This window comes from Periophthalmus magnuspinnatus, chromosome 15 (genome assembly GCF_009829125.3).
Source record: "Periophthalmus magnuspinnatus isolate fPerMag1 chromosome 15, fPerMag1.2.pri, whole genome shotgun sequence".
In the NCBI taxonomy this organism is placed as follows: domain Eukaryota; kingdom Metazoa; phylum Chordata; class Actinopteri; order Gobiiformes; family Gobiidae; genus Periophthalmus; species Periophthalmus magnuspinnatus.
Window position 1 is genome coordinate 29,314,924 of NC_047140.1, and position 23,677 is coordinate 29,338,600.

The following is a 23,677-nucleotide window of genomic DNA, read 5'->3' on the forward strand; positions in this document are numbered from 1 at the left end:
CATGACAGTCACAGGCCTGAAGAGCTGCACAAATCAGGACGGATTTTATTTGTTTTGTTTTTTTCTTTTACATTAAACATCGGCCCCACATATAAAACACACACTAGAGTGACATTACTGCATTTACATTCATGTTGGGGGAATGTTTCTGACAGAGGCAGAGCTGCGCGCGCCTCAGAGACGCGCGGGTGTGAAGTTTAATTATCTTAATAAAGTTCTCCAAATAGAAACATAGACTCGATTGTCTGGATTCTGCTCCTGTCTGTGGAGGTGAGCGGGTTCAGCCGTGGGTCTGTGGGAGCCGTGTGACGTAGGTCCTCGCGCCGCGTGCAGCCGCGTGCAGCGCCGCGCGCAGCTCAATGTGGGAAATGACCGAGAGTGACCTCGAGGACGCGCCTGGAGCCGCTGTTTGGACACACGCGCGTTTCCGCCTTATTGCGATGTGCGCTCGGCTTTAGTCTGTTTGTGGTTGTGTCTGTGAAGCCGAGGGCCCGGGGCAGCTGCGGGGGGTTTATCTCTGTGTTTCCTCGGTGCTAACGTTAGCGGCTAAGCTAAGCGGCGCTAGCCTGTTTCTCTCACGGGCGACGAGGCTTTTTCCTTTTTTTCTGCAGATGCTAAGCTAAAGCTAGGCTAACAGCTGTCATGGATAAAGCCAAGTCAATGATGGACAAGAAGGGGGCGTCAGGGCCTTTTCATGTGGCCAACGGGCAGAGGAGCTTCACCTCCGTGACAGCGAACGGAGCCTGCAGCAGCAACGGAGACATGCACCACCTGCACCGCGGGGACGAGCCCGACTGCACCGGCTCCCCCGCCAAGAGGTCCCGGCTCCGGAGGAGAACCGAGTCTGTGCGGCGGAACCGCCCGCGTGAGTCTCACAGCTTCTATGGAAATGTGCTGTTATGTACTGGAAAACTTTGATTTATATTAATAACTGGTGGATATTACTGCTCTTAGAGGTTTTTTTTTTCCTTGCACAAAAATGTTGTGTTGAATAATGCACGTGTTATTGTAGAATTTGGGTGAACCTGCAGCTTATGAACCTGCAGACAGACTGTGGACCTGCAGACAGACTGTGGACCTGCAGACAGACTGTGGACCTGCAGACAGACTGTGGACCTGCAGGTTCCTCCAGGCTGTGCTCACAGGCTGTGCCCCCGCCGGTTCCAGGCTGCGGGGCACAGGTTCCAGGGGCACAGGCTCCAGGCTGCAGGGGCACAGCCTGTGAGCACAAACAGTTCTCCCTCACAGCTCGTTCATCCCATTTCTCTGCTCTGAGCCTCGTCGTCAGGGAGACCCCCTTTTGTTTTGTGGACCCTGTGGTTGCCGCTGGTGTGCTGTGATTGGTGGAGAGGCGGTGGTGAAAAAGCTCCTGATAAGTGGGCTTGGCTTGACTGGGCCAATGAGCGCGCGCCCTCTGTCTCCATGAGGCAGGGCCACGCCCTCTTATTTACTGGCGTGGTGCTTCCGCCTGATGTGACAGGAGCCTGGTAGAAAGTGGCACTTAGTGCAAAGAATGAGTTAAATTTTGTATGTTTGACTGTGTTGAGCCATCATGAAAGAGTAGACAGATTGTCAAAGCCGCATTCTCTACAAGACTGAAGTAGTTCTGACTCCACTTCCCAACAGTGACTACAACATGAAGCTCATTAGTGATAAGAAACCGGGTAAGTGCTTTGTGGTTTCTGTTGTGGTTCAGATCTTGGGTAAAATTAAGAAGAAGATGTTTCTAAGTTAATTTTGTTAATAGGACTGAGCTACTTTAATTATTGTAATCTGAGTAGACACACGTGGTATGAAGTTGTTGTCCTTAACAGAGTTATGTTGTTATTGTTAGTGCATGTGAGTCTCACGGTGTCCTGTCTGTCACTGCTCTTCTACCAGTGTGTCTGCATTGCTTTAGCTGCTCAAAAGTCTGCTCTGCTTGAGTACAATTTTGATTCTTAGAAAGTCAAGACCTCTGCACATTCTACAAGTATGTAAAAGGTCTTAGTCTGAAAGGAAAAATACAAAACAATGCACAATTCAAGCTTAATTTGTAGTACACTGCATTCATTTGGACATATTTAATAGAATTCCCTGCCTCATATTTCACTACAAAGGGACACTGGTTGATTTTGAAATATCCACCCAGTCATTTTGAGTAGAGTCCAGCTGCTCTGATAAACCCCAATAACCTTATGATCTTTAGTCTCAAACCAGCCCTTTATTTGTTCCGCAGATTCATGTTATAAACCAGTTAAGTTAAGGCCGAATCAATTTACTGCACTACAATTCTGCAGTGTGTAGGTAGTAAATCTTGTTATCTGACAGTAGTGTGTATAGCAATTACAAGAGAAAGTCTAGGCCATTTAAGAGCAGACTGTGGGCATTGGTCCAGGTGTGCAGAGAGTCACAGCCTTCAATGACACTGTACTGTGTATATGAAAGAGGCTCTGTGGTTTGTCTGGTATCACCAATACTCGATCTGAGATTTTCTTTAGTACTTCAGCTCTAGTGACTCATTTTCACTGCTGTAATGGCTCTCTCTGCGTTTTCAAATTCGGATGTAAAATATCTCAAGAGTTTTTATTTCCATGCACAGTTCACGTTTCATAAATGTTATAATAAAACTAAGGAAACACATGTTCTAGCTGTTTACCTTCTCATTTACTCTCTCGAAGTTGTATTTGGAGCGATTCGTGCATGTTTGAGGAATCTGTAATCGCTTATTTTCAAGACGCCATTTTGCAGATCAACCCCCTTTTTCACCGCCACCGGTACACGCCCACGTTTTTAACCTACTTACATCGTTCTTCGAGTATATTTTCTTAATCAGTGATACGCAGAGGATTCAGCAGCGTCGCCTAGTCATTTTGAAAGTCTGCTCGCTCGTGTGATGTGCAGTTATCCATACGATCCACACCGACAGCTCCACGGCGTTTTGTCCTGACGACGTTTACACTGACGTCAGCTCTCATTGGACACCGTTTTCTAACACGGAAGTCGGCTAACTTGTTTCTTTTATTGTTTTAGATGAATAATGCAGTTTAAAATGTGCAAATTATAACATTAGCTGAATCAAATGAATATATTTACAGGGAAAATTATGTTTATATTGTAATCTATGTTCTTTTATGACGTAGAGGAAGGCACGGTTCTGTTCTCACGTTTGTGCATTATTTCACAGCTGATCTGTTTGTATAATTGGTTCTGGTTTGTGTAGCTAATGCCACACAGTGATCCTTCGGTATGTAACTACGCTTATTTGGACAGTTCTGTACAAGGCGAGGCCAGTCAGATGAACTGTATCTGAGAGCAGGTAGTATCGCTTACCTTTACCAATACAACCACCTCCGGTTTTGGCCTTGCCCTTTATGGGGTTTTAATTCAGAAAGAGCACAAAGAGGGGACTGCTTACAGACTGGCCTTTGTTAGCGACTGTAGCAGGATCTGGTTAGTTTGCATGAGAACACGACATCCTCCTCGTTGGTCAGTGCTAACAGATCTTGACTTAAAGAAGGAGTTGTGCAATAGGTGAATTCGAAAGGTTAAACTGTAAACCGCGTAGTTATTAAAGAGGTAAAAGGTGACCACACAAAAGGTCTGAGCACTGCAAAGCACAAAGGAATACTAGTTAACTTTAAAGGGCCCATATTACACTTCTGTGATCTTTTCTGATGTTCTAATGTTATTTCTTCGTCACAAACAGACCTGGTGTTGTGTTGTGTTTCATTCACACATGTTTAACACACAAATCCTGCATATTTAAGCTGAGTTCTTCTCTCAAACACTTTTAATCTCACACCTTTACTAGAATCATGTGGATAATTTGAGCTTTGGAATTGCCTATCTCTGCGAAACTAAAGGTAAAAGGAGCTGGTAACTCCTTAAAAACAACCACTACATGACATCACAAGGTGGAACAGAGCGTTTAGAGCTTTGGAGATGTAAACAAACTAATAATACAGCGTTTCTCAAACGTGTGAATGAAGCAAAACACAACTCCACGTCTGTTTTTATGAGGTAACAGCATTCTAACATGTCTTAAAGCTTCACATGAATCAGGTTTGCGTAACATAGGACCTTTTAAAATGGTTGGTATTCATCAACAAACATCGTGTTTCTCAGCGACCCAACCTGAATGCACAAGAAGTGATTGTAATCTGAGAGTGGACTTTGCCTCAATAAGCCCTGAGAATCTCTGCACGGCTCTCATTAAGGTTCTGCAGATCACATCGCAACACTCCGAATTTTTTTTAAATGGGTGGCAACTTTATACGAGCATCGGCATTTTCTTCTGTCACAGCTTCAAACGTGTAAAATTTTGACATAGTGAATATAAAAGTCTACATTTCTTTAGATAAACTTAATATTTAGTTTGTCCTTTTGTATTTTTAAACAAGAAAATGAAGTAAACAGTGGAAAACTCTCTATATAAATGTCATTTTTTGAGCAGACAGATCCGTTGACGCACAAGTTGACGTTGCGATTCCAGCTCCCACAGATGAATGCTGTCATTGTGTCCTTGGGCAAAACACTTAACACACCTCGCCTCCAGTGTCTGTGTACACTGGTGTATGAATAGATGTGTGGTTTTTTGACTTAAAGCGCTTTGAAGGTGGAAAAGCGCTATGTAAAAATGTGACCATGTGATCATTTTACCCAAACCAGTGAACGGTGAAACCACAGAGACACTTCACACACTCATGTTCATCATTAATACAGAATTTGGATCAGACACACATGAAGTGAACCTTTGTCTCCTTAAAAAACATGTTTCTGTGTGTGTGTTGATATAATTAGGCAGGAAAAAAAGACAATTCCAGTAAATGATTTTAAAATAAATAGTATCATTAAAAGACAGAATGAAGCAGTAATTTATCCATACAAGTCACTTATTCAACTTTATACAGCGCAAATCTGTTTTTATTAGAACAAAAATACCTCAGATCTCAGTTTTTGCTAAGAAATTGTGCGTACGGTAAATATTGAGCCCCAAAATATAACTTTCATATGCTGAATGATCATGACAGGTGTAGATTTTATTATTATTGGCTGAAAACAACAGCGTCATCGACCAAAAAAACTATTTACTGTGGTTATTCCATAGAATGTGCAACTGCTTTTGTTTTTATTCTGTTAGAAAAATGTTTCCTTTTCAAAATATTTCCAGTTTATAAATATTTTCTTGAATCTTTTGGTTTTTTTTATCCCATCGTTCTGCCTCAGGGCCACTCAGTCTGAACATGGAGGGGCATTTTTCAAAATAAAAGTATGTCAGTGTGTAACTTCTGTCACGATAACACATTTTGAAGGTCAATATATATGCTTAAGTAAATACAGATGATAAACAATAATACTGAAACTCATTTATGCCACTGACACAAAGAAGCCCAAGAAAAAACATTCTAAATCTACAATATTGTTTAAATTAGTATTAGTTTGCATCTGTAATGAGTCACAGAAGTTATTAAATCAACTTTTTAATGCTTAAATCTGATCATACAGCCAAAAATAACCAAAAATGTCCCAGTTGTGCAAAGAAAACACATGGGAAATGCCCCAAAACTCCTCAAAAATATTGTTCCAGGTTTCATATACTGAGCGATAAGTCGAGTTATTGTGACGGGTTTAGTTTTTAGTTCAGAATTAGTTGCATTGCCCAGTATTTTAGACGACACATGCATTAAATACCACAAATGGAAGAGTGGTACTTTTTATCCTCACAGTTTGTCTTTGAATAAGAGATGGGACTCTGTGCGTGATGATGTTATACTGCCAGAGGGGGCGCAAGAGCCAGGTTTTCCTATTGATTACACTGTATTTTGTCGTGAAATATCCAAAAGACAATTCACAAATGTTGAACTTGATCATTTTTATATGTAACTAGACTAAAATCCTTCTGTATTGCAACAAAAAATTGCCTTTAAACAACATTATCCCTGTATTAAAGGTCCTATATTATGCAAAATTGTGAAGTTTAAGCCATGTTCTAATGCTGTTACCTCCTCAAAAACATACCTGGAGTTGTGTTTTGTTTGTTTGTTTATTTAGTTTTCATGGTAACAGCTCCTTTTACCTTTTTGTTCAGTAGAGATGGGCAATTCCAGGGCTGAAATTATCCGTTTGTTTGAGAGAAGAACTGAAACTCAGCTTAAATATGCATCGTTTGTGTTTGTGTGAATGAAACAAATCACAACTCCAGGTCTGTTTGTGACGAGGAAACTGCATTTTAACATAACGCAGATCAGAAAATGGCGTGATATGAGCCGTTTAAACATGATTGGCCTGTAGAATGTGTGGATGTCATCTGAAACCCAGCAATAAGAAACGGTTCTGTCTCTTTTTGTTACGGCAAAACCTAATGAATCTGCAGCTGTGCATGTGAACTATGGCACTGGGACTCGAATGTTTTCTACAATTGCATTTGTCAAAACAGCCACGTGTTTTCCAGCGGCACAAGGTTGTTATTGTGACCTTTTGTGCTATGGCATCTTCATTTTCTACGCTTAAAATTTTCCACATAGCTTCCACGTTAAGAACCGCGGGCAAGATAACTCGGACAAAACTCGCAAACACCTCGAGACAATAAAGATAAGGACGTCACAGAGAACATAAAAAATATGTCAAAGTGGCTGTAAAACGCTTTCTCAGGTTCATCAGACAAAATAACGGAATTAGTTTAGAAAGGAAAGATATGCAGGGCGGGGTGTTAGGAAGTAAACTTTATAAATACCTGCATTAAAGGCTGTGTTTGTAATATACCGTGTTGCTGGAGATAGTAACGATTGGCTGATACTTGCATTTTTTTTGGTTTATTTGGTCATGATAATTAATAAATTGACTTATCATTCAGTATATGAAAGCTTGAACAATATTTTTTCGGGTCAATATTTATCCTGTGTACATTTTCTTTGCAGTACTGGAAAATATTTGGTTATTTTTTGGCGATATGGTCAGATTTAAGCTGTAAAAGGTGGAATTCATAACTTTTGCTTCATTACAGATGCAAACTAAGAACTAAAGTGTTTCATTCAGCTGGCGATTTATTCTAGCTTGTGTTTTTTTTTTTTTTTTTACAATATTGGCGATTTAGAATATTTTTGTGGGTTAAACTTGTGTCAGTGGCATAAATTAGTTTCAGTATTATCGTTTATCGTCTATATTCACTTTAGCTTTGTCACGATAACACATTCTGAAGTTCGATACATTGCTGATCGGCCTTAAATCTTCAGCAGAGGTCAATATTTTGTTTTAGCCGACCTGCTGCCTAAGGAACATAAAGCTGTACTTGAACACCTGAGTGTGAAGAGACAACTGTAGAAAACATGAGTACACACACGACTCTTATGGTACTTTCACACCGGGGCGTCAGGAGCGTCCAGTTTACATGCGAGTCTATGGCGAACGCGTGTTTTTGCCACTCTGCGTTTTCAAGCGTCAGAGCGGTGCGAATCTGGCGTTGACGGGGCGTGTCTTGAGCATTCACGGGTCGGACGCTCTACTCGCTCGTCCCAAGCGTCAGACGATAGAGTTTGACGTGTAGTGTCGACCGATCAGAGGCTACGCTACAGCGATTTAACTTAATTTTGCTGAGCGCACCGGCTAGCAGAAAGGCTAATCACAGACTCAGACGCGCCGCCGCAGAGCCGATCGCGTTCGTTGATGGGTTTTATGTCATAAATACACTAAAGCGACTCTCTCAAACTGGTCTGCATCGTTCACAAAGACGCAAGGAAAACGAAACACCCAAAGGAACTCGCAGACTTTATTTTTCTCCGACTGATGCACATCGAAAGCGTTTGTCCTCAAATGCAAAGGCGTCCAACTAGAGGTGTCCAACGTGTTTTTTTTTTTACGTCTTGGTGTGAACGCACATTTGCACATTTATGGTCAAAAGGCTGTGGAGGAACTTGGGGTAAACTGAAATTACACAACAGCAAAACACAATTAGGGGGAAATGATCAAAATCGGCCTTAGATATCGACCCCAAATATATCGGCAGAGCTCATCAGCCATTATTTACTCTGGATTCTAAACAATCAGTATCTGCATCAGCCATGAAAAAACCCGTACAGGACGATATTTCCCTTTTAAAATCCATACCAAGACCCACAACTTTATTTTAAGTTGAAGTAAAGATCATTAATTAACTTGCATAAAAATAATAACATGAAAATGTGTTTATCTGGAATATAAAATCTTTTTGTTGGTGTAAAAATACAACCATATGACGCCATTATATCTCCATTTTTTCCTCATTAGTCTGTTCGAAAAGGAGCTCAGAGAATGGGGCACAGCCAAGACAAATATCGGTACTGAATGTCGATATCAACCAATACCGATATCAGCGAATTTCTGTCTAAATCGGCCAATACTGATACTTGAACCAATATATCGCCCTTTTTTAATTACCACAATCAAAACTATAGTCTACCTGGCACACACACACACACACACACCCCCACACACACCCCCCCCCCACACACACACACACACCTTAATCCCTTTATTAATATGGAGGAGTACCTAACTATCGCCATCTAGTGTTCATAATGAAAGTGCAGCTGTAATTTATCTCCAAAAAATGTAAATGAACTGGCCTTTACACGATAACACATTTTGAAGTTCGATATATCGCTGAAGTCAATGAAAACGATAAACGATAACACTGAAACTCATTTAAGCCACTGACACAAAACCCAAGAGCAGATTTAAACCACGAAAACTATTATAAATCTACAATATTGTTAAAAAAACACAAACTGCAATAAATAAACAGCAAAAGGAAACACAAAGTACCTCATTTGCATCTATAATGAGTCATAACAGCTATTAATTCAACCTTTTTCTGACTTAAAGCTTATGATATAGCCCAAAAAATATCCCAGTAAAGCAAAATAAAAGAACGCACACGTGTATTTATCGTACATGAAATCTGCACAAAGCTGTTTTTTCCATTTTCCTCATTAATACTGTGCAGTTTGATGCTTCAGTTTCATGAGAACGTACCTTTTTTTATCTTTGATTTTAGGGAACTAACTATCCCAGAAGTACCAGAATACACTCAAAAAATGAATATTCTTAATACATATTTTGGTACAGATTGAAGTGAGAACTGAAGACAAAGAAGAAACCGCCGTGGATGGGGTTTCAGTTGCCATGGAAACTAGTATTTTTTCTGTTTTAGTGCTGAGGCAAAATCCAATATATTGCGTTGAGTTGGGAGGCCTTCCTGTTTAAAGCAACCGCTGTTTTTTTTTGTATTTATAATGTTTTTTCTATGCGCAGCCTTCCCCTGGTTTGGCATGGACATCGGGGGCACCCTGGTGAAGCTGGTGTACTTCGAACCCGTCGATATCACCGCAGAAGAAGAACAGGAGGAAGTGGAAAACCTCAAGTCTATCCGCCGCTACCTCACCTCAAACGTGGCCTATGGTTTGTGCCGCAGCATCACGCTGCATTCATTAAGTTTAAATACCTGAATCTGACCAGTCCGCCATCTTGTTTGTGAAGGTAAAACGGGCGTCCGGGATGTGCACTTGGAGCTGAGGAACCTGACCATGTGCGGCCGGACCGGGAATCTCCACTTTATCCGCTTCCCGACACAGGCCATGCATCGCTTCATTCAAATGGGCAGCGATAAGAACTTCTCCAGCCTGCACACCACGCTCTGCGCCACGGGGGGCGGAGCCTACAAGTTCGAGAATGATTTCCGAACCGTGAGTCTGATGTTTGCCAAAAAAATAGTTATTCAGTATCAGTAATGAGAGTTTATCAGTCCACAGAATGGACTAATGTGAAGTTTAAATCATGTTATAATTCTGTTAATCAGGACTAAACCAGGTCTAAACCAGGTCTAAACCAGGTCTAAATCAGGGTTAAACCAGGTCTAAACCAGGACTAAACCAGGACTAAACCAGGTCTAAACCATGTCTAACCCATGTCTAACCCAGGTCTAACCCATGTCTAACCCAGGTCTAAACCAGGTCTAAACCAGGTCTAAACCAGGACTAAACCAGGACTAAACCAGGACTAAACCAGGTCTAAACCAAGTCTAAACCAGGCCTAAACCAGGCCTAAACCAGGCCTAAACCAGGTCTAAACCAGGACTAAACCAGGACTAAACCAGGACTAAACCAGGACTAAACCAGGACTAAACCAGGTCTAAACCAGGACTAAACCAGGACTAAACCAGGTCTAAACCAGGACTAAACCAGGTCTAAACCAGGTCCAACCCAGGTCTAACCCAGGTCTAACCCAGGTCTAACCCAGGACTAAACCAGGACTAAACCAGGACTAAACTAGGGTTAAACCAGGTCTGAACCCGGACTGAACCCGGACTGAACCCGGACTGAACTCGGACTGAACCCGGACTGAACCAGGTCTAAATCAAGACTAAGCCAGGACTAAACCAGGACTAAACTGTTTCCTCCTCAAAAACAGACCTGGAGTTGTGTTTTGTTTCATTCTCACATGTTTGAGTGACACTTTATTATTAGTCTGTCACATCTCCAAAGCTCAAAATGCTCTGTTCCACTTTGTGATGTCATGAAGTGGTAGTTTTCAAGTGAACAGCTCCTTTTACCTTTAATCCTCCTTTTCAGCCCTAGAATCACCCGTCTCTACTGAACTATAGTGAAGGTGTGTGGAGTTTAAAAACACAGTGGGGCACTTCCTGTATCACCACATGATGACATCACAAGGTGGAACAGAGTGTTTTCATTTTGAGAAAAGAACTCAGCCTAAATATGCAGGTGTATTTGTGTGTTAAAAATGTGTGAATGAAACAAAAAAACACAACTCCAGGTCTGTTTGTGACGAGGAAATGACATAATAACACAGATCAGAGAATCGTGTCGTCTGAGCCCTTTAACGTCTTTACATTTTCTTTTGCTTTTTGTTTGTTGTTGGCAAATTATTATTGCAATCATTATATTTGTCAGTCAATGTCCTTGTGGTCTTTGGAAATCTCAGTGCTAAGTTCAGTTTTCGACATTGCTTTTAGTGGAACTTTAGGATTTTAGGCTCATTTTATTGTGAAAATAAAAGTACAAATACACCACCAGTCAAACGTTTGGACACAGCAGCTCATTCTGTGTTTTTTTTCTTTATTTTTACTACTTTTTACATTTTTTATACACACAAAAATAGAGATATTAAACTTTTTTTCTTTACTACATATTTCCATATATCTTACTTCATATATTTGATGTTTTCTGTGTGTTTATAATATGTAAAAAGTAGTGAAAATAAAGAAAAAACAGATAAAGAGACTGAGTCCAAACATTTGACTGTGGTGTAGCCTGACATATGGTGAGATCATTTCATCTTATTTTTCTCTACACCTCCTTTCCCCCCCTCTATCTCTCTCACACCTCTTTCTCTCCCCCTCACCTCACTCGTTTCTTTCTGACGCTTCCTCTCGCTCTTTCTTACTATCTCCCTCTCTTCGTCTCTTTCTGCCCCTCTCTTCCAATTTCTGGCCCTCCCTCCTTCTTTCTCTCTCCTCTTCCTTCCTTCTCTCTCTCCCTTTCCCTCCATCCATCTCTCACTCTCTGCACCCCTCCACTCTTTATCCCTCCCTTCTTCATCCCTCACTCCTCTACTCTCTCACTGTCTCCCTCTCGCTCTCTGCCCTTTCCCCCACTTTCTTCCCCCTCCCTTCTTCTCTCCCTCTCTCTGCCCTTTCCCCCACTTTCTCCCCCTCCCTCCTTCTCACTCTCTTCACCTCTTACTCCACCTGCCTCTCTCACTCTCTGCACCCCTCCCATCTCTCCCTGTCTCCCTCTTACTATGCACTTTCCCCCACTTTCTCCCCCTCCCTCCTCTCTTTCTCTCTTTTTCTGTCCCCCCTTCCCCTCCTCCCTCTCTCTTTCTCCCCCTCTCCCTCCTCCTCTCTCTCATCCTCTCTTTCTCTTTCTCCCCCTTCTCCCTCTGCCTCCTTCTACCTCTTCCTCTCTCCCTCCCTCTTTCTCTCCCTCCCCCCTCCTCTCTCTCACTCTCTCTTTGCCCCCTCCCTCCTTCTCTTTCCTCCTTCACTCTCTTTCCCCCTCCCTCCTTCTCCTTCCTCCCTCCTTCTCCCTCCTCCGCTCTCCCTCTCTTTCTCTCCCTCCCTCCTCTTCTCTCTCTCTCTCCCCCTCCCTCCTTCTCCCTTCCCCCTCCCTCCTCCTCTCTTCTTCTCCCTCCTCTCTCTCCCCCTCCCCCCTGCCTCCTTCTCTCTCACTCTCTCTCTTTCTTTGCTCCTCTCTCCTCCTTTCCCTCTCTATCTCCCCTCCTCTCTCCTTCTCTCCCCCTCCTCCCCTCCCTCTCTTTCTTCCTGCCTCCTTCTCCCTCCTCCTCTCTCCTTCTCTCTCTCTCTCTTCCTGCCTCCTTCTCCCTCTCTTCTTCTCCCTCCTCCTGCCTCCTTCTCTCTCCTCCTCTCTCCCCCCCCCCTCTCTCGCTCTACCCCTCCCCCCCCCCCCCACAGATGGCCGACCTGGAGCTCCTGAAGCTGGACGAGCTGGACTGCCTGATCCGGGGGCTGCTGTTCGTCGACCGCGTGGGTTTTAACGGTCACCCCGAGTGCTACTATTTTCAGAACCCGTCGGACACTCAGAACTGTGTGAAGAGGCCCTGCACTTTGGACAACCCCTTCCCCATGCTGCTGGTCAACATCGGGTCGGGCGTGTCCATCCTGGCCGTGCATTCTCAGGACAACTACAAACGGGTCACTGGCACGAGGTACTTCAAATACTACACAGAATCACTCCGAGTGTTTACGCCGGAGAGTCAGATTAATACTTGTTTGTGGTGTGTCTGCCTTGTTCGTAGAAGTTTGTGGGCGGTTCTTTCCATCCTGACAATAAGGAAGACAAGTCTATTTTTAACTTCCTTATTGTTTTTCTTCCTTTGGCATTATGGAAACGTAATTTAAAAACCTAACTTCCTGCGTTTATAAATAGTAAATTGTACAGATGATGTTTCCCCAGGTGTGTAAAGATTATGCCCAATGGAAAATTCAAAAATAAATGGACCAAAAAGTTGTTCCGCTGCTTCTTGAGAACTTGGATGAGCCGCTTGGTCCAGTTGACAGATTTGACTTTGGCTTTTACACAGACTCTATAGAATGACAAACCCTGGGTGTGACTCTTGTGTTTTTCTTGTTCAGTCTCGGAGGTGGCACGTTCCTGGGCCTCTGCTGTCTGCTCACGGGCTGTGAGACGTTTGAAGAAGCTCTGGAAATGGCCAGCAAGGGAGATTCTACTAATGTGGACAAATTGGTCAAAGATATTTATGGAGGAGACTACGAGCGCTTTGGGCTGCAGGGCTCTGCGGTGGCATCGAGGTGAGCACAGCCCCGTCACCGTCCCACAAGCATTTAGAGTGTGAAAAGAGCCACGGGAAATACACCAATGTCAGCATTTACACTCAGAACTAAACCAGGTCTAAACCAGGACTACACCAGGACTACACCAGGACTACACCAGGACTACACCAGGACTAAACCAGGTCTAAACCAGGTCTAAACCAGGTCCAAACCAGGTCTAAACCAGGACTAAACCAGGTCTAAACCAGGTCTAAACCAGGACTAAACCAGGTCTAAACCAGGACTAAACCAGGACTAAACCAGGTCTAAACCAGGTCTAAACCAGGTCTAAACCAGGTCTAAACCAGGTCTAAACCAGGTCCAAACCAGGTCCAAACCAGGTCCAAACCAGGTCTAAACCAGGTCTAAACCAGGTCTAAACCAGGTCTAAACCAGGTCTAAACCAGGACTAAACCAGGACTAAACCAGGACTAAACCAGGACTAAACCAGGACTAAACCAGGACTAAATCAGGACTAAATCAGGACTAAACCAGGACTAAACCAGGACTAAACCAGGACTAAACCAGGACTAAACCAGGTCTAAACCAGGTCTAAACCAGGACTAAACCAGGTCTAAACCAGGTCTAAACCAGGTCTAAACCAGGTCTAAACCAGGTCTAAACCAGGTCTAAACCAGGTCCAAACCAGGTCCAAACCAGGTCCAAACCAGGTCTAAACCAGGTCTAAACCAGGTCTAAACCAGGTCTAAACCAGGTCTAAACCAGGTCTAAACCAGGACTAAACCAGGACTAAACCAGGACTAAACCAGGACTAAACCAGGTCTAAACCAGGTCTAAACCAGGTCCAAACCAGGTCTAAACCAGGACTAAACCAGGACTAAACCAGGACTAAACCAGGACTAAACCAGGTCCAAACCAGGTCCAAACCAGGTCTAAACCAGGACTAAACCAGGACTAAACCAGGACTAAACCAGGACTGAACCAGGACTGAACCAGGACTAAACCAGGTCCAAACCAGGTCCAAACCAGGTCTAAACCAGGTCTAAACCAGGTCTAAACCAGGACTAAACCAGGTCTAACCAGGTCTAAACCAGGTCTAAACCAGGTCTAAACCAGGTCTAAACCAGGTCTAAACCAGGTCTAAACCAGGACTAAACCAGGACTAAACCAGGACTAAACCAGGACTAAATCAGGACTAAATCAGGACTAAACCAGGACTAAACCAGGACTAAACCAGGACTAAACCAGGTCTAAACCAGGTCTAAATCAGGGCTATGACGTCCAGTTTGTTCAAAGGTTGGTCTATAAACCTGAAGTGAGCAGACCAGCTTTTATTGGCATCATTAGCTCAGGATGTGCCAAAACATGTTTACGCATAATAACTGATCCCATTATTATCACAGAACATTATCACAGACACGTCTCTCCGGAGGGTTCACATTCTTCTTGTTTCTTTTATGCAAAACAAATGTCAAACCTTTTTGTCTGATTTCTTTGACCCCAGTTTTGGCCACATGATGTGCAAAGAGCGACGCGACAGCATCAGCAAAGAGGACCTGGCCCGGGCCACGCTCGTCACCATCACTAACAACATCGGCTCCATCGCTCGCATGTGCGCCGTCAATGAGGTGAGCACATACTCGCACGTGTCTGAATGTCGCACGACGGGTAAGTTCGCTTTGTGCGGACGAGCTGCGGAGATCTCTGTGTTCTGTGGGCTTCTTTACAGTGTTGCCTTGTGGCATGGCAATCAAGCAGCATTGTACAGGGCTATCACAGCACACGGACAAACTTCTGTAGGTACTTCAACGTGTATACTTCACTGTTCTGCCCGTGTACTTCTAAATATAAAGCTAAATGTACTGAGCATAAAAGACTTTTCTGTAATGAAGAGTGTAACTAAAACTTTGACACAGTCTCAGGTTGCACAACACAAAAGCGTGTACAGTGCGCAGATAACCTCCCGCTCTCCTTTGACATTTCCTCTGAATTTTTAACGACGTGAGGTCAGAATGTCACGCACTGACCCGGCTGTAATCTGACGTTGGGTCAATGCACTTAAATAAACGTGGAAGTCTGAAAAAACGCTGTGTTTAGACGAGCAATTCACAAAAGAAACAAGCAGACGTCACAAACATCACCAGTAATACAACAGCAGTACTACTATTACTACTCTGACTACGCTCATCCTCTCTCTGGCTCCACCTTGTGTTTGGAAAGTGTCAGTAAAGACAAAAGCAAACGCAGAAATAGTTGAGATTGTTTTTTGTATTTAGATCTGTGTGTTGTTTCTGCAGAAAATTGAACGTGTGGTGTTTGTCGGGAACTTTCTTCGTATCAACACAGTATCCACCAAACTTCTAGCCTACGCCATGGACTTCTGGTCCAAAGGGCAGCTAAAGGCGCTCTTTCTGGAACACGAGGTGAGCAAAACGTAAAAAAGCGCTGTAATTTCAAAATAACTCCAAATATAATCGGAAAGAAAAATGAAATCTGTCAACTGGACAAATCGTTGTAGGAGTGAAGACGTTTCGCTGCTCGTCCAAGAAACGTCTTCACTCCTACAACGTTTTCTTCTGCGATGGATCGGACCTGGACGACTGAGGGATTGCGCAGATATTTTCCAAAAGTCACTGACCGTTGAAAAAAAATCATGACTCTTTTTATTTCTACATATTTTCTTTATTTTTTCAGAGCGTTTAGAAAGACTCTTCCCACATTAATCTGAGCAAATCCAGCACCGAGGAACGAACCCTCATTGTACAGTGGAACTTTGAGTCACACGGGTCGAGCGTAAACGACATTAAAGGAATAATAAGTGTTTTTCAAAGACAGGGGGCAGTGTGTGATCTCCACAGACCTGACTAGTCCCGATTACTTCCTGTGTAGCGATCTTAAAGAAAAGGTGTTTGTGAATAAACCTCAGACGATAAACGACTTAACCCTTTAAGGACTCATCAGTACATTATCGACCATTATAGCACACCTAGACTTTTTTTCTTTTTTTAGCCATAAAAATCATGTTAAAGGAGGTATCAACATGTACTTTTGCCCTTTTTCTCACAACTACCTCTATTTTACAAATCCATCCTTATTTTTCCATTGATGCATCAAATAAATGTGTAATACCAGTTTAAGTAGAAGAAAAATGAAAAAAAACGAATGTACTTTTGAGTAACTTTTATGCAAGCAAACAATGAAAAAACTATCTGGCGAGCTCAGAAACACTTTAAATTACGTATTTGAACAATAGTAAACATTTATACTAGAGATTTTGCAGATTGTACTCAGGGTTAGGTTTTTACAGCCCTTCCTATAAAAAAAAAGTCAGGCGTTTATGCAGCTAAGACATTTTGCCAGGTCATATTTTTTGGACGTTTACTAAAGAATATCTGAAGTTCTGCAGCTTATGAGTTTGTAATCTTTGGTAAAATAAGTGGTTCTGCTTCGAGACGCCGTTTGAATTTACATGATCGCACGATTGGTTACAGTTACAGTAATGGAAAGTCCACAACCGCGAGTCTGTCACCGACGGTAACATCCGACGCTATAGGCTTAAAACGTAATATTGAGGATCAAATAAGGAAATGCTTTCAAATGTTCTGCAAAGTGTGTTGGATCGGGCTGTTCAAGACAAAAATGTTTAAAAATTTGGTCATTTTTACTTCCCCGAGTTTAAGTAGTGAAAAGTTCAATGCGAGCGCTTTAAAATCTCTCAGATCCATAATATATAATCGGGCAGTAAAGGTGCTCGATAAAAAAACCTCCATTATCACCACTGCAACATCTTAAGTAAATATAAAATGTTCAGTTTCAATAATTTAATTTTGTATTCAAATCTAAGAAAATTATTCAAAATTATTAATAATGCAGCTTCACCTACATTAAAAAATTTACTATCCTTTGTTCTGAACAAACTACCCGATCCACTCGTTCCTCCGTAAACCGAAATTGCATAGTTCCAAAAAGATCCTCGGCCTTTGCTCAATCGGCTTTTTCTTATCAAACCATTAGGCAGAGGAATCGGCTTCCAGACAGTCTGAAATTGTCTGTGGATTTTAATAGTTTTACTACAAATTTGAAAAAGTCCATTTTAAATAATCAAACGTGTCCACATCAGTGTAGTTAGTTGGTGCTGCTCTGTCCTCACTGTATAAACCTGCACATAATGATTTTTATATTAGTCTGGACTGGGGGGGACATACTGTACTGGACATGGAGTCATTTTTTTATTGTATTTAATTGTTATTATTGTATGGCAAATTGGTAGTCGTATATTGTACTTGTAATTGATATGTGTTTTTTAATGTGTGTTCACCTGCCCAGGGACTGCAGATGGAAAGTAGCAGTAGCTAAATCTGGTACAAATCATCTTTTCCTTGTAAGATTAATGAATTTGTACATGGTCCCTGTCAAATAAAGAAAGAAAAAAGAAAAAAAAACAACAAGTTAACTGTATATATCTCCAAAAATCTTCAGTTCAGTTTACGTACTGCTAAAATTTGCTGAGTAAAACCTAAGAATTACAGGAGATATTGAAGATTTAAAAGTCTCAGTGACTTTTGGGCTGTTGTACAATGTACTATCTCCTTTCTCTTCTCGCTCAGGGTTATTTTGGAGCGGTGGGGGCTCTGATGGAGCTGCTCAAAGCTTCCGAGGACCTGTGACCGGCACGTGCTTCTCTCAACTGTGATGTCAACATCTGTCGACGCTCCGACTGTGTTTCTCAATGCTGCTCATCGGTCTCCTGGAGGCCGCTAAAGGAACTCTCGAGGGGAGGGGACATACTGTAGATACAGAAACTGGGAAAAGCCATTTTATTAATTTATACTCTGTAAATAAGGATAACTTCTAATACTCTTCTCCCAAGCAGAGGCTCCCTTATAATAGAGATTTTATTATGTAAGATTAATTTATGCTAATGTAACTTGACTCTAGTGTTTCCTGTGACTTGTGGGAGACATGGAGTGGTTTTATTCTGCGTGTTTGTGTGAATAACTACTGTAGCATTAAGTCTTGAACGCTGTAGTGCCCCAGTGATGCAAAGTCTTTTTTTTTTTTGTCTGATACAGTTTACATTCACTCTTACAGTCAAACCAAGTGCCAGTAGCTGCACTCGCCACAACACTACACACACGCATAAGCCAAACTTTAAATACTTGTCCAACTCGCATTATTTTTTTTTTTAAGCCAAGCAAAACATGTTTCTTATACGTAAACATTTTTGATCTGCTCTTAAAACCCGCTCGATAACGCCATTAGAAGTGTCCTAGGCCGGCTTCATCTTTACGACACTGAGTTCTACATTGTTGGGACCAAGGCATTGTCTTCCACCTGGTAGCACTACAGCAGAAATATCGGTCCATTCTGCCTCAGCAACGCCCCCTGTTGCCCTACGACACAACGGGTGCGTTTAAGATGAGCAAAGGCGCTGCAGCCATCAGTCGATTTGAGGTATCGCAGGTGCCGTCGCGCGGATATTGTGAGATCGAGATGGCTGCAGGCACCTTGAGAGACGAGGGAAAAAGGCGAGAAAAGCGACTGCAGCTGCGTTCTATCTGCTTTTATATCATCAGACAGAAAGAGCCTCATCTCTACACATGATTAACCCATAAATACCTTGAGATGAAAGTAATTTTCACCACAGACCAGGCGTAAACTCGTGAACTTTACCGTGAGATGTGTGTTCTTCTCTCAGGCTCGTCCGTGCTGATTTCAGTCTCATCCTGCAGCCGACGATCCAAACGGCGAGGATTTCACCATCTTAAACACACCTATTGTCTAAGTGACCTAAACTACAGCGCCATCTGCTGCCTTGAAGAGTTTTACATGCGTACGTGTTTGTGTTAGGACAGGACCAAGAGGGAAACTATTCCTAAAGGCATATGCAAACTGTACTCGTGACCCAGTAAGTCGTTACACTCAGATGACCAAGCAAGGTACTGAAAAAGGCAACGGTTTAATCTGCGTTTTGACTTTTTATTTTTCACATCTGCAGGAAAAAAAAATCACGCCACATGACTACTTATTATTATTTATTCAGAGTTAATCCGAACAAGCTTAACGTGGTCGTATTGTGTGTGATATAACGCTTTTAACCGTAGTCTCCTCCGCTTCCTTCTGCGTTCACTTTTCCGCACTGCACTGTACTTAAACAAACGCCTTTTACTTTTTGTGCATTATATTTTTGTATTTTTCCAACTTTTTGTATCGTTCTAAGGCCTCACCAACCGGAGATCGAGCTTGATTTTACCCAAGTAGCCGCAGCGTTTTACAGTAAAAACAAAATCCCGTTTGTTTAGTATCTTCTTCAGAGCGACCCAGATAACGATGACGACATAACGGATTCTTTTTACAAACTTAAACTGATCCCCGTGTTCAACTTTGACCCTCACAATCGACTCGCTTTTGTAACTCTATGTGTAATCTTGAATAGTTGAGTAGACGACGATAGTTTTAACGTAAACGGAGGGTCGTGACACACTACTAACTCTGGGGAAACTTTGAGTACCAAGTCTTGCAACGATGATGATATTTATGTATTTGTGGTGTTTTTCTCCCTTCCTGTATCTGCCTTGTTTGTTTTACGTTTGCGTTTCTAACCGTAGCCTTGAGCAGGTGTCGCCTTTGCTTTAAAATCTCATAACCTTTCCCCCACAGGCCTTCACTTCGGCTTAACTCACGTGTGTCCTTCAGTTACTCTTTTCGTTCTTAATATTTCTGAACTATTTAGTGCATTTAACTGCAGTTTAAAAGAAAAAAACAAAAGCAGGAATTTGGTTTTTATTACGTTTTGATATGTACGGACATTTTTGGCCTGTGATGTCAATTGAGGCATTTTATAATTTCATCGTGTTGTTGTTCAGATGTTTTTTGCCCGGTGAATCCAGAATGATGTCTGTATTTTTTTAATACAGATTGACATGAAGCTCAACTGTTCTGGAAGTAACTTTTACGTTAATTTTTCTCATAGACTTTTGGAAAAATTCAGATGTTAAGAGTTCAAAGGCGTCGCTAACCAGCTTTGTGCTAACTAATCTGCATAATGTGGTTGTTTTAAGTCTAAAAAGGTCTTTTAAAATGCCAGATTATGCTAAATGTTTTAATAGCGTCGCAGTTTATAACCTTTCAGAAACAGTTTTTAAATTAAACTATAGGTATAACTTGTGGTCAGTACTTACAATGTAACTGATTACTCCTGATCTTTTAATATCCTTTTTTTTTTTTTGGAAAGTCTTTCAGAAAAATTAATGGTAAAGTTTGTTCCAGAACCACGAGTTGAGCGGTCACTGTTGAGCTCTATCTGTCTGGTTACAAACCCGGTCCAATCAGATCTGTTTATTTCAGTGACACATGTGAAACGACGCAGCTCATTGGTCGCCTCTTTAACAGAGTTTAGGCTTCGTTTCCTGATTCTACAGAAATTGTCCATGTTTTTCAGCCCATGTGATATTTTTCCCCCTATTTCATTTCCGATATGGACAAATTGTGCATGTCCCTGATTGGCTACTCCACCTGTCAGTCACGCCCATTTGAAAAAAAAGTTGTTTCATGGGTGACTAGACTCAAAGTATTGCAAAGTGTGTATTCTGGATCCCAGGCAAACACGTCCAAACTGTTTAAACTGTATTTTTCTGTTTGTTTTTGAGATATGGCATTGTTCTTTGACCCATATCTTCAGTATTCATAGATGTACTAACTCAACACCGCAGTATATTTTGTATCTGAAAATAGCCCAGTGTATTTTGCTGTTGTGGGACCATGACGTAAGGGAGCATGTTGCAGTACTATTAGGAATGTTTACTGTTTGAAGTAATCATCTAAAGCCTATGCAGTAACTCCTCCTCTGATCTAACACTGCACCAAACTCAAACTTTTATGTCTATCTGGAATTTTGCTTGTTTTATATTTGTTTTTTTCTTTTTTTATTCTCAGTTTGTCCTGTTTTAATCTTGATAAAGAGAGTTGTCTCCTTTTTAAGCTTCTCTTTTGACCAGCAGTGGTGAAAAACAAAGTAAAGTAGAATTTTTACTTTACTTAAGTACTTTTTACTTTTACAGCACTACATTTGAGAGCAGTATCTGTACTTTCTACTCCACTACATTTTTTTAACACGATTGGAAAGTAAAAAGTACTTTTCATCTGATTTGAGGGGTTATTTTACCAAGTTCGTGGAAAAATGTTGACTAAAGTTTTCGAGTTCAAGCTTCGTTTTTGAGCAAACAAAAATAAAAACGCAAAATTCATGAGAAAAATTGAGAAATTGATTCGTAGTGGAACAAAATATGAATCATTTTGACTCAGTATTACTACATTTAACACTAAAAAACGAACAACAAACACTTTTAAACAAGCACTTAAATACTTTTACTCGAGTAACGTTTTACCTCTGTATCTGTACTTTTACTCGCATACTCCACTGCTGACCAGAAAGAAGCACCTTTTTAAAACTGGAATGGTCTTTGGATCTATGCATCTGTCCGCGTTTTTAAACTATGTTCCCGTTCGTGTTCGCGCCGCTTTTCCTGTAAAGAACTGCAGTACTACATTGTGTTCTATGGTTGTTTTTCCCAGCCTGCATCATGATACCTAATAAGGTCAGACTTCCTGTTGTGCAAACATGGCATTGAAACCCTGGCAGCACTAAACCTCGCCTCTATTGTACAGAGATTTTGTAAATAAATAGTAATAGGTTTTATCCAACACCAGCATCTGTCTGACGAGAGTCGAGATCCGCGCGAGGGCCGGGTTTCCTCAACACTTTGAAATTCCAAAGCAGCGGCCGCTTGAAGCATGTGGATAAGATAGCGTTTTGCGTTTAGCGTTTAGCGTTTAGTGTACTGCTGCTGCGTCAGTCTAGGTCTGCCGGGGTTCGGTGGGTGAACCGGAGAGCTGCTGGTGACGAGCTCGTGGTTCAGAGCCAGTTTTTGCTGCTGCTGCTGTTGATTCTGGTTTGGAAAAGAGGGTTAAAACGACTAATGACGAGACTCTCTGCCTTGTGCAATGTATGCTCTGATGTGAAGAGATTTTTAAATGGAATAAACCTAAAACTGTACTCCGTTTTCTGTTTCTGTTTTCCTACTTGGCTTTATTTTGTTAAAATATAAACTCGTTCTGACTGTAACTGTGTTCAGGTATGAGCCATAGTAAAGGAAAAAGTCAAAAACTGGACAAAAAGTTAGATTTTTTTCTTTTACTGTGTGTGAATTCTTGTAAGATCAGACTAATCATCAAACATTTGTCTTCCTTAATATTAAAAATAGTAGATTTTGTGAGGGTAAAGTTAAAAATGAGCAGTGAAACGTCTCAAAAGCTTCTGAAGAAATGAACGATACGCCCAGTGGAAGTAACTAAATATACTTTTTCATTTGTAGTATTCAGAGTACAGTTACTTTCCTTAAATCAAAGCAGCACATTGCAGTATTTGATGATGTAATTTAAGCTTCAAACTGCAAAGAATTGGTGAGAAAAATATAAAACTCAGCTCTTGTGGTGAGACAGGTGAGATTTTTCCATCTTCAGTCAGTGACAGGAAACACAGAAAACACAGAAAACACAGAAACAAAGTAGTTTTTAATCCTATGGTTGCGTATTTAGTCTATAATTTAAATGCAACTCTGGGTAAAAGTATTCAGAGTATTCAGAACACAGGACCATGTATCAGAATATGGAGAAAAACATTTTAATGCAGATGTTAGTTATTGTTTAAGTAAATAGCCTAGATTTTCAAAGTATTCTTCTTCCATAAACCGGGTATAGCGGTACACAGAGTACAGTACACAATATGGCAGTACACAGAATGACAGTATAAATGTTTAACTGAAATAACCTGGTGTCCTTTTTTTAAATTCCCAGCAAAGTGAAGAAAAACACGTGAAAAAAATTAATAAGTGAAACATTCCTCTCAGTTTGTGAACTCTGACCCTCAGGAGCACGACGCTGCAGGACCACACGTTTACACACACTATATAAAAAGACAGACATGCGTGTGTTTTTTTTCTCACTGTGTGACATGTAATCAGACCAAACTTTTCCTGTTTTAGGTCAGTTTGGATTAACAACATTATTTCTATTCATTAAACGCCAGAATAATGAAAGAAGGATTTTTTTTGTGTGACATTTTTTCCAGATTTTCTTCAAACACACAGTCAGATCACTGCACATTTAAACGATCTGGAAACGCATGATGACGTCACGTGTTTGGAAGCTTCTGATTGGTTTATTCACAGCATCTGCGTCAATCGGAGACAAACCCGTGGATGTGTTTGACGGCGCTCCTGAAACATGCCGCTTCTTTGCACCGCAGGCTACGTTAGGCTGTGTATTCATCTGCTGCAGCTTTCTGTGACAGGGGGGGACATTTTGAGGACTTTTCACCATTCAAATGAT

General features: G+C 41.5%; 1 protein-coding gene across 2 annotated transcripts; it reads left to right on the plus strand.

The window, feature by feature from the left end:
- Positions 1-322: 322 nt before the first annotated feature.
- Positions 323-22,340, plus strand: pank1a (pantothenate kinase 1a). 2 transcript variants are annotated; one of them, XM_033979566.2, is made up of 8 exons: positions 323-865; positions 9,271-9,417; positions 9,496-9,701; positions 12,449-12,702; positions 13,130-13,306; positions 14,793-14,916; positions 15,586-15,711; positions 17,896-22,340. In XM_033979566.2, exons 1-8 carry the CDS (start codon positions 643-645, stop codon positions 17,953-17,955), a joined length of 1,317 nt encoding a protein of 438 aa, XP_033835457.1. In that variant the 5' UTR covers positions 323-642; the 3' UTR covers positions 17,956-22,340. The 2 variants fall into 2 exon arrangements, with proteins under 2 accessions (XP_033835457.1, XP_033835458.1); XM_033979567.2 differs by lacking the exon at positions 323-865 and adding an exon at positions 1,474-1,664.
- Positions 22,341-23,677: the final 1,337 nt, after the last annotated feature.